The sequence below is a fragment of the Sinocyclocheilus anshuiensis genome, unplaced genomic scaffold (genome assembly GCF_001515605.1).
Source record: "Sinocyclocheilus anshuiensis isolate Anshui unplaced genomic scaffold, SAMN03320099.WGS_v1.1 scaffold715, whole genome shotgun sequence".
In the NCBI taxonomy this organism is placed as follows: Eukaryota; Metazoa; Chordata; class Actinopteri; order Cypriniformes; family Cyprinidae; genus Sinocyclocheilus; species Sinocyclocheilus anshuiensis.
The window spans coordinates 1,266,464-1,278,285 of NW_015551089.1; the positions used below are offsets into that span (position 1 = coordinate 1,266,464).

The 11,822-nt window shown below is 34.4% G+C and overlaps 1 protein-coding gene across 5 annotated transcripts in view; it reads right to left on the minus strand.

The window, feature by feature from the left end:
- Nucleotides 1-8,040: 8,040 nt before the first annotated feature.
- Nucleotides 8,041-11,822, minus strand: part of LOC107662599 (60 kDa lysophospholipase-like) — a 16,354-nt gene continuing 12,572 nt past the window's right edge. For 2 of the 5 annotated variants that reach the window (XM_016452675.1, XM_016452673.1), the window contains 7 exons: nucleotides 11,142-11,305; nucleotides 10,717-10,803; nucleotides 10,380-10,479; nucleotides 10,186-10,251; nucleotides 9,577-9,600; nucleotides 9,124-9,150; nucleotides 8,041-8,848 (listed from right to left, as the gene is read on the minus strand). In XM_016452675.1, the coding sequence (XP_016308161.1) occupies nucleotides 8,807-8,848; nucleotides 9,124-9,150; nucleotides 9,577-9,600; nucleotides 10,186-10,251; nucleotides 10,380-10,479; nucleotides 10,717-10,803; nucleotides 11,142-11,305 (510 nt within the window). In that variant the 3' untranslated portion in view covers nucleotides 8,041-8,806. The remainder of the gene's footprint in view (nucleotides 8,849-9,123; nucleotides 9,151-9,576; nucleotides 9,601-10,185; nucleotides 10,252-10,379; nucleotides 10,480-10,716; nucleotides 10,804-11,141; nucleotides 11,306-11,822) is intronic. The other 3 variants (XM_016452677.1, XM_016452676.1, XM_016452674.1) reach the window with 2 other exon arrangements.

The following is an 11,822-nucleotide window of genomic DNA, read 5'->3' on the forward strand; positions in this document are numbered from 1 at the left end:
ACTGACTCCACTTGAAAAATACAAGGATCATGTGACACTGAAGACTGGAGTAATGCCTGCTCAGAATTCAGCTTTTCCAACAAGAATAAATAACATTTTAAAATATGTTAAAATAGAAGATATATTAATGGTTTACTGTATTTTTTATCAAATCAATGTAGCCCTGGTGAGAATAATAGGCTTCTTTCATCTCAATTGTGAACTATAGGCTCATCTGAATAAACCTTTTTGCCAATGCCAAGCTTTAGATTGTTGCTTTAAAGGGGTCATATGATGCGATTTCAAATTTTCCTTTCTCTTTGGAGTGTTACAAGCTCTTGGTGCATAAAGAACGTATAAAAGACAGTATAAGTCATTATAATCCATAATTATATCCCCACTGGATGCAACGAATGCCTCGTTTATATTAATGGGATTTCATGTTTTTGAATCATCGCTCCGGCCGGACAGGGCATCACAGTTCTTTTTAGCAACATCATATGACCCCTTTAAGGAATGTGTGATGTGTCCTTTAAAATAATTGCGCCCCCCTAAAACGGCTGGTTCGAACACGCCCCCACATATCTACGTCACTATGTGGAAATATTGATCTTTAAAATAGCATCATATGACCCCTTTAAAACTCGTCTGAAACAGGTATTTGGATATTTGTTTGGAGAAAGTGGCTGAATGGCAGATGGTCCGACCTAACTGACAGTTTGTGTTGTAAGGAAATTTGAAGAATCACTTTGCTTTGAAGCATCTTTAACAAAGACTTACACAGTACAGTCATTGCACAGGCATGTTGTGGTGTATTTGTATGTTACCGCAAACACCCAAGTGTTTGTCATTCTCCGTTGGGCCCCTAAAGCCTCAACACGGATCTCATCCAGCAGGTCAGTGTGGTTGTTAGAGGGAGCCTCCATGGGAGCCTTCAAGAAGGCCTTGACTTGATGGGAGAATAAATCTCATTTAAACATCTTATTAATGCAACATTATTTGAAACAAAGTCAACATGAACCAGCATTTATAAGCCATTTACATTCATAATTTAACATAATGAAACACAATAATGAACAAGAAAAAATGTAGGGTGGGAATTTCATCCAAAGCGACTGGTGTAGTCCAGTGGTAAAGCTTCTTTTCAAATCTACTTCTTTTTTTTATCTATGATTGTCATAAATATATAAATTTATAACAATTACAGTCATGCTAACAAACATTATATTAGTTATCTATTCAAAATAATACGTGCTGTTTTATGCAATTGTTTTATGGCAAGTATATTTAATTTCTAAATTAAAATAAATGTTGATATTTTAAGTACAAAAAAGGTCAGTGTGGTATAATTGTCCTGACATCACAAAGCTTAAAATCCTTTAAATGTTTGGCATAATTGTTTATTATAATTTATTTTCTTTATTTTAATTATAATTTTTTTACAAAGCTATATTAATTAATATGTTTTAATTAATGTGGTGTAACCAACACGTAGAAAGATGCAAATAAATAAATCTCTTAAAATATCAAATGATTTTACCTTTTTAATAAGGTTAGTTTAATGCTATATGTCATATAGTGCAACCCACAAATATAACGTAATGATATTTATTAATTAAGAATTAAGATTAAGAATGTTAATCATGGTAATATGATGACTTTCATGTGTTCGAAGAAAAATATGTTATTACTTTTTATTTGATACACAGTCATGAGTTTTTCAAATTCATATGAAGCATAAATAAATGCATTTGAGTCACTGATCTATATATATATATATATATATATATATGATCAGTGACTCAAATATAGTTCTCTATTATACAGTAGATCAGTGATTTGAGTACATTTCTAAGATTTTGGCCCTTGTGTTTCAAACTGTATTTTCAAAATATCACCCCTGACTGTGCATCAAGGTAAATAAGTCTCTTAAATCCGTACTTCTTTGGTAATGTTTCCTGTTTTTTTCATGGACACTCCTATTTGTCATTGACCCACAAAAACAAGTAGGGTCTATTATGATTGATTTCATGCTGATTTGTGGAGAAACACAGCTTGGCTTTGTAGGATCCTTTTATTAACAGACACCACAAGCTTTTTAATGTTTTAATTTGACACTTTCTTGTGAAGTGTCCCATTGGGATGACCAGCCCATCACGTCGCCACATTGTTATACTTGAGGGTGTGTGTGGCCCAATAGTCCCACAGAGAAAAGAATTAACGATGCTGAAGACTAAATTAAAGCCCTAGTGGAGCCCACGCCTGCTACAGCACATCTGGAGCTGTTACCAAACATCAGCACGCTCAAGGACGTTTCAGAGACATTGCAGGCACAGACACTGTGGTTTCAAATCAAATCGAGGATATATCTACACTGTAAAAAATGACCGTGAATTTAACGGTAAAAGACTGTAAAAATGCTACAGTAAAAACCTGTTAAATGGTTAACGGTAAATTCCCCTACTATATACGGTGAAAACTGTATTGGACATTACATGTATTGGACATTAATTTTACGGTAGTATACCGTTTTTGGAAGTGAAAAAGACCATATAATTTACAGTGAATAACCGTAAATTGACATTCCCAGAATTCCCTGCATTACATTTCAAATTTGATGTTTTTTTGTTGAAATAACTATGTTTCTTCTTAGTTTTTTCTTATCAGTTTTGTATATTAGGGTTGTGTGTTACACCTAATGTTGTTAAATGAATGTTTATTGCATTATTTCAGTTTCATGTGTGTTACCATGATGGTGTTTGGTGTTTGTGTGAATGACACTGTGCACCTTCTATATATGTTATTATCTAAAAGCTGCTTGTGATGGGCTTTGGTTCATTATGTGACTTTCTCATCACCACCTGCATTGGGTGGTTATCAGTGTATTACAAAGGTGCAAAACAGATTTCAGTACTTCAATAGGTTGGTATATTAACATTACATCAGTTAATGAAAATATGGAATTTAACTGTAAATTTAAGTTAAAACCGTAAAACCTAAAACGTTGCTACCGTATGTTTTACGGTAAAATTCCAGCAACCACAGCTGCCGTTTTTTTTACCGTAAATTTTACGGAATTTTTTTTACAGTGTACTTAATAGCTAGCCAACAAGTTACTAAGCCAATAATAGTTCACCAAACTCCAGAAACTGCATAACATAACATAATAGACAGCTGTGAATGATTAGTGAAACTTTGGTCAGCACCAACAGACATCAAAAATGAGGTTATTTACGACACGTTGTTACACAGGCAACAGGTAAACATCTACATTTTTTTTTTATTTTAGACTATTGCAACAACAAAAAATGTATATAATACCAATAAAATGTCCACTGATTTCTCCATATTTCCACTGCAGTTTAATCAGATTCTGAATATTAGGGTTAAGTCAATAAATGAACGTGAAGAGGCATCATAAAAAAACAGAAGCTTATGTGACGGATCTGCTATAAAAACCGAGGTCATTAAAAAAAATACGAGGCACCGCATGGCAAAAGAGCCAGATTGAGGTAGTAAATACCTGCTCCTTCCCCCATGCTGAGCTTAATAGAGGTGGCATAAACCCTAATGCCAACTCCTAGCTTTTTTGTAAAGAATTAGACATGCTCCATAACTCTGTCTCATTAAATACAGACCAAATAACAGCACCTGACCAAATAATCCACTACAGTTAATTTGTGAAGTGCTCAAAAAGCGCATAAAGACATGTAGCAGATTTCAGTTTACTGCAAATGTGTTGTCACTTAAGATTAAAGATATTTGACATAAATGTGTGGCATTATAACGCTGCCATATCAGCAGTAATTCCTGGGAAGCGTCACAGGAGACCCACGGTGTGGTGCATGGTTCATTTGTGTGAATTTGCCAGTTGTGCTGGGTCGCCACACAGTGTCCCAGTTAACTAAAGAGTAAGAAATGCTCATTTTCACACCAGAAAAAAAAAGACTAAATTAAATTAAATACATTTACATCAGGGACTTCACATTAAATCACAAACAATGGGGACAGTGTCCTGTAATGTCACATGCCACACTAATTCATGTAGAGTTATCATAGTATAAGCCCATTTCCACATAAATCTAAATTATGAGATTCTGTACTGTCAAAACTATTAGAAAAATCATAATTATGCCAAAAATGAACTTTAAGACATTTTGACATTTTCTCTCATAATTATGACTTCCTATCTCATAATTTTGACTTTCATAATTGTGACTTTTTAATTACATGATTATGACTTTTTATGTCATAATTATGATTTACCAAAGCTATTTCTGTTCGGTGAAAGAAAGGGGCGGTTAGTCCAATGTATACAGTATACTGAGAGGCTCTATGGAATATTTGTATTTTTGCAAATATATATTGCTTCACACTACAGGATGAATAATAAACAAATATTTGTTCAAGCATTAGCAACTTAGACAGATTTCTGGTGGCAATAGTGCATACTGTAAATGATGGAAGAAATCCTGGAATTACTGTCAGTATCAGCTTCAGCATTGGCATAAATTCAGCATTCAGCATAAATGGCGGCAGGTTTGGTGAGGCGAATACTTTAAAGCTTTCAAGAATCCATTTTGGTGACACGATTGCCTCTGTACAGATTGTGATAAAAACAGAGGCCTATTTTCTTGTCCTTTACTCAATTCAAACAATGTTTCAATAATTTTACATGACCTTTATTGTGCTTCACAGTATTTTTCCTCAGGTTCTAATCATGTCAGTTGTGTCACCCTTCACTGGAACACCTTTTATGGGCCGACTGAACGTGTACTGACTTGTTTGACGAGTGATGTTGTTACGTGTTTGTTCTGTCTGTGTTTACGTCACTCTGAACAACAGACTTGACAAATTAAACAGTTAAAAATGAAAGCCAGAGTCAGATTATAGTTCAGCAGTTTTGTGTAAATAAATGTACGTAGTTTTGATTTGTACAACACAGTGTTGGGTAAAATGTTATATCCTATGCGTTTTGCAATAAACAAATATTTGATTGTATCAGGCACATACTGCACTTACAATGGCCACAAAAACAACATTTCTGTGAACAGAAGCCTCTCACAGCGATGATGACAAACATGTCCTGCGATCAACAGTGCCCTCAAGAGGTCAGTCCTCTTCTCAAAGATGATTGTGTTATTTTCTTTTTTAGGCAAAAAGAAATTAAAACACTGTTGATGGCTGCTGTTTAAAAATAGGGTCTATTTTTGCACCTACTATAAATGAAGTCTACCATATCATTTAAAATATTATAGTAAAAATATTCAAGTAAATATTTGAGACCCTAATGACTTAATACAGCGTACTCATATTGATAATGATTAATAATTGAATTCCTAAGCATTGACTTGTGGTTTGTTTTGCTGGCCTCTTTAATGAATTGTTTACAAAAAAATGTAAAGGTTCCCTACGATTAGGTAATTACACAACTTAGTAATTTGGTCAATTGTTTGTTTATATGTAATATTGAATTAATTTAATATTATTATTTTAAGGCAAGACACTACAGGTGAATAGGGTAAAATAATAAATATAAATACATATCACCGTACTTGCACTAATTCTCAAGTATGTATAATATATGTTTGTGTGTGTGTGTGTGTACTTCTACTTGAAATCTACACATGCAAAGATTGCAAGATTAAGTATAATAAGCAACTGCATGTGCATTTTGGATGTTTTCTTTCTGCTAGTCTGAAAGAAGACAAGTTATGGAAGCAAAATAGTCCAAAATCTCAAAATTTACCAGTGCATGAAAAAAAAACTATAGTTTTGGTTTCTGTAGTATCTTGCCTTAATATAAAACATTTAAATAGTATTAAACAACTTCAATCTTAAATGTTTATTTTTTTAAATCTAAAAGAACAGATACATATTCATAAAATCATAAAAATCACAAAAGCATCTGCTGAATTGCACTTATATTTCCACAAGCACTTTCTAGAGAGGTATTTCATATGAACAAACAAGAATCTACATGTGATGTACATGATCTGTCAGGTTTCTATTGTTATATGGTTCTATTGCAATTTGTAGGCAACAAACATTTATGAAAGCTTCAAAACTCAAGCAGTACCTCTCATTTAGTTAAGTTAAACCAATTTTTAAAAATCAGCTCTTTTCAAATGGACATATTGATTATAGACAATGAAAGATGGATGGGCTTTAGGTTTTCTCAAAAAAAGGGAAGCAGGGGGATTTTAGTTCATTTTAGGGGCCCGTCTGCCTGAGGCTGAGCAGCGGGACGTCTCCTCAAGTGAAAGGCAAAGTGCAGGCGATTACACTCTTTAGAGAGCACGAGATGGGATGAGCAAATGTTGTCACGATGCAAGGGGTGCGCTGGGGGATTTTTTTCCCGTTTAAGCACAGATAGTGGCCAGATTTGCACGACCTCCATGTCCTAATTAAAAACGGAGCATAAATATTCATGTGGCCCCAAAGTGCCGTTACATTGGTCCACCCTTGTTAGGTGAACAGATGAACTAATAGAGGCTGCTTATAGCTTGCTGAAAAGATTGCTTTAATCTCTCCATTTTTAAAAAGAAATCCCTCCCAACCCTCATGACATCCTCCCAGTGAATAGAGACATGGAGGGGGGTGCAGCCTGGGCCTTGTTCAGTAGATCAATAGAACAGCAGGGGCGAAAGCAGCCCAACACACACACATGCAAGAGGCTCAAATGCTCAAAGTTGCCATACTAAAACATACAATGTTCATAAATGGCAATGTATCATTTACCAAACAATGTTGCTATGGGTATGAATGAAACGGAGAGGGAGAGAGAGTGACAGCAAATGGATGCTGTTTTTGCTTGACAGTGAGTTGCTTGACATGTCATTCACAAAATAATTCACCTTTGATTATTAATCATTCAATCAGGACTTTAGGCAGTCATCTGTGGCAATTCTTCAAAACTCTAATCCTATATAACATTAATATAAAGGTAACATGTTACAATTATTAGATAACGCATTAGGTAACATTTTTACATACATTAATAATCTATTAATATCAGTTTATAAAAATACTGTTGTTCATTGTTAATTCATTCCTGTTCCTATTAATGTTAATTTATACACTTAAATGCTAAATAATAATATATTATAATATAATATAAAGTAAAAACAGAAACATTGTGAAATATTTTTTACAATTTAAAATAACCGTTTCTATTTTAATATATTTTGAAATGTAATTTATTCCTGTAATTGCAAATCTGAAAAGCATCATTACTCCAGTCTTCATGTGTCCCGTGATCCTTCAGAAATCACTCTTATGCTGATTGAGTGATAAAGTAACATTTCTTATTCTTATCAATATTGAAAACGGTTGTGCTGCTTAATACTATTGTGGAAAAATATATATATATATTTATTTATTTCTTTTCAGATTTCTGTGATGATTAGAAGGGTCAAAAGAACAGTATTTATTTGAAATAGTTCAATTTCTTTCCAAAAAAATAAAAAACTGACCTCAAACTTGTTAAGAGTTTGAAGCAGCACTATAGGAGGAACCATTTACAATGTAGTAAATATGTTCTGAAACAGAGGAGAAACACCTCTAATAATTTCTGACTGTGTTTAACCAACAAGGTTGAATTGTGCAACTAGCATTACCAAACAGAATTTAAATTTCCTGAACACTTCCCTGTCTGCCGCTGGTCGGGCAAACAGATGCAATACTGAACGATCCTTTTCAGGACAATCAACCTCCGCATTATTTTCCTATATTTGTGTCTGAATAGTAGAATGGGACATGAGAATGTTATATAAATGCAGGAAATGAAACATAACAAAACAAAAACTATGTTTACAAAGTCAGTATCAGAAAAATAAAGTGTCTGAATAGATTAGTTAGTCTATACATGGCAGACAGATCTAAACATATCTTAATTGACTCACTTCATAACTTTACTTTGCTCAGTATGTTATGATGTGAAATTTATGTATTTTTAAACACTTGTCATTTTTTCTTTGCACAAGAGTTTTTTTTTTTTTGCAACAAAACATTTATTGCCTTTTAATGTCACAATGACACTACAAAAAGACAGTACAGGCATGTGTTCATTTGGATGTTGCATGTTCATTTGCATAAACATGCTTTTGTATTTTTATTGCTATAACAATTAAAAATGGAACAATAGAACAATTTGATTGAAACCTTTTCTGAGGTGAAATAAAATAAAATTAAAACAAAATTCATGACGAGTACAAATGTTCCACTTCATTTTGGATTACAAACACATTGTTTTTGATAGTCACTTACAGGGCAACTGGTTGTTTTAGTTTTACATGTGTAACGTTTGAACCATCAAACTTTATTTGGTTTGCTTCTCTATTACAGTGTGTAAAACCATCCTTACTCTTCTCTACGTTTACAACATTCACATTTAGGAGACTGAATGACATACTGAATCTGATACACGTGAACACATGAAGAACACCGGATGAACACATAACAGCCATTAGTCCTGACAGCTCCAAATATCTAAATTCATTCTAAATCTAAACAATAAATATATCTTATTCAAATGAGGGCGCATCATATTGTTTGATATCAGCAGTTACAGTACCCTGTACTGTAATATAGTCTGAATAATGTGCTTGTACATAAATAGTATGTATGCTTGTTTTATGATTGTTCATCATCACGATACATTCATAACTGATTGCTTACTGTATTAGAGGGACGGGCTTAAAAGGTATGGCTTGTGCTCTTTATGTTTTAAGAGGATGTTTGTCCAAGTAAGGAAAATCTTCATTAGGTCTGCTAAAAACTGGATGGACGATAATGGCAAGAAGTGACAGCAAGCAAGACGGCCTCCTCAGGATCTTGGACAAGCGGTAAACTCAATACACTCGCCATTCTAGAGAACAGACATACAGAGAATGTAATGTAAGCACACTTCAAATGCAAAAAAAGAAGAACTGTTATGCAATGTTTGATGTGCAAAATGCAGATTGAAGTCACAGTATGTTATTATATGCACAATCCAGTTTTTTTCCTAATGTATGAACAAAAAAAAAAAGGGTCAAACGTTGTCCAATCACAGCACAGCACAGCTCAGTGTAAACTACGACTGAACCTGAACAGTTAAACATCAAGTGTGCTCAATGCTATACATCTCAACACACAATTTACCTCCTCCTCATCCTCCTCAAATACTGGCTGCAAGAAAAAGACGAGGGATTTTTTGTTAACGGCTGTTGATTTTTGGTAACTTCACTGACACACCAATCATGCCACAAAGACTGAACACTTCATGAGCACATTCCCTTACAAGTCTTCATCACAGCGATGGATGTTTTACTTACAATACAGGGCCATTTACTCACTGAGTATCTCAAGTTAATGAAAGATGCCTTTCAAGCTATAAATTACTGTATGCCAGAACCTGTATTGTTTTTCCATGAGAGATCAACTCACAACCCTTCCATTGAGACATGCACTTCAACATCACTCTGAAGCATGCACATTTTTTAAATAGTATATACTGCGTGTGTGTGTGTGTGTGTGTGTGTGTGTGTGTGTGTGTGTGTGTGTGTGTGCATGTATTTTCATTTTACTCGGAGTAAAATGACAAACTGTTTTTACCTCATTACTCTCATCTGTCTGATTCTGAAAAGTGAATAGTGTCAGTAAACAGATCAATTATAAAAAAATAAATAAAGCTTAGTTATTCTGTAACATCTTAAATGTTTATGTTCAGAATACTTCATATTTATCATTCTACCTGATAAACACTACCTATTTATCTGATAAAAACTTAATATTTATCAGTCTGTGAAAAGGTAGGCATATACAGTATATTTCAGTTGACAAAATTAATTTGGGGAGTTGACGTCCATAACTTGCTTTAGTAATGCACATGCTATATAAACAAACTAATATTTCAAACAGCATATTCCTTATGCATGCAGCTTTAATGGAATACATGCACTTCCAAAAACTCATGTCACACCACAGAACCATTTAAAATAAACCACTGATTTCAAAAATGTAAAATTATATAAAAACCTCAAATGGAAGTATCAAATTGTTTTGAAATGGTGGTCTAAACATCAAGTAAAAGATAACATCCTTATAACTGTGTGTTTATTTAAATGTATTTTAATTATTTTATATATATATATATATATATATATATATATATACACGCACAGTATATATACATATGCTAGTTAATAACTTTATGTTCCATACCTGAGTTTGGTATGAAGTAGCCTGCTTTAAAAACTCAACAACCTCCTCACATCCAGTGGCACTTGCCTGAAGATGACAACACAAAAGACACATTTTTAGCCAATGCAACACTACAACAAAATGTCTTGCATGTCCATTCATACTGCTATATATGGCATTAATTCTTTATTCCATACAAATCTTTATTAACTCACCACTTCAATGGGCGTCTGTCCATCATAACTACACATGGTCATATCAACCCCAGCTAACTGCCATATCTCCAAACCTTCCAAGTCGCCACTCGCCGCAAGACTGTAAAACACACAGTAGAAGCTCTAAACTGGCAACCATCAACCCAATCATCGCTACAGGAAGTTTATAAACTGAAGACAACCAGTTCCGGCATGTGTTCAATGCAGAGAACTGTTCGTCAATTTTAACTTATAGAAAAAAAGGTAATAATAGATCATAATAAAAACATCTGTGCTATTTATCAAATTTCAGTGCCGGCTAGTTTATAAAAGCTTTGAGAAGAAATGGTTTATTAACCTGCACAACTCCGTTCCAGCATCCTCCATTTCTTCCCGGGAAAAGTGAGCTCCAGTCTTCCTCAGTAGCCTCACAACATCCTTATGCCTACAGACATAGAAACTTTGTTTCACTGACTTCAACTTACAATTCACCTTTCGTGTTTCACAGAAAAAAGAAAGTCATATTGTTTGGAATGGAGGGTAAGTAAATGCTATCCTAACTATGAATGATTATATGGTGAGTTGCATTTAGCATTGTTTTTTTTCCCTGCTGTCTAAACCCCTGTCAGAACAGACTTTTTGGGTCACAACCCATCAGTGTTAAAACCACTGGTCTAGTTTGTCTTAAAGACTTCCCTTATAAACTAAAAGGCAAAACTTTGAAATTATGCCAATCACTTCTTGTGGTCCCAAAAATTATTTGGACACTTAAATCAGCCTTACCTGAAGCGAACAGCATTGCGAAGAGGTGTATCACCGAAGCGATCCCTGGCATAGACGGTGGCCCCTTTACCCAGCAGATACTCCACCACTTTCAGATGGCCCTCACACGCAGCGATGTGAAGGGGAGTGCGGCCATCATAATCCGCATTGCTCAAGTCAGTGCCCTATATAGAAAGACATGAATCATGTTCTGTATCTGTTTGGCAACACTGTATTTGTTATTGCAAAACTTGTTTGCATGCTCCTGAACCAATATATTCAAATACAAAAAAGGGGGAATGTAACTGGGACAAGATGCAGGCCTGACTAGAACCTGCATAACCCATGAACACATATACAGTATCTCACAGAAGTGAGTACACCCCTCACAGTTTTTGTAAATATTTTATATCTTTTCATGTGACAACACTGAAGAAATGACACTTTGCTACAATGTAAAGTAGTGAGTATACAGCTTGTATAACAGTGTAAATTTGCTGTCCCCTCAAAATAACTCAACACACAGCCATTAATGTCTAAACCGCTGGCCACAAAAGTGAGTACACCCCTAAGTGAAAATGTCCAAATTGGGCCCAATTAGCAATTTTCTCTCCCCGGTGTACTGTAACTCATTAGTGTTACAAGGTCTCAGGTGTGAATTGGGAGCAGGTGTGTTAAATTTGGTGTTATCGCTCTCACTCT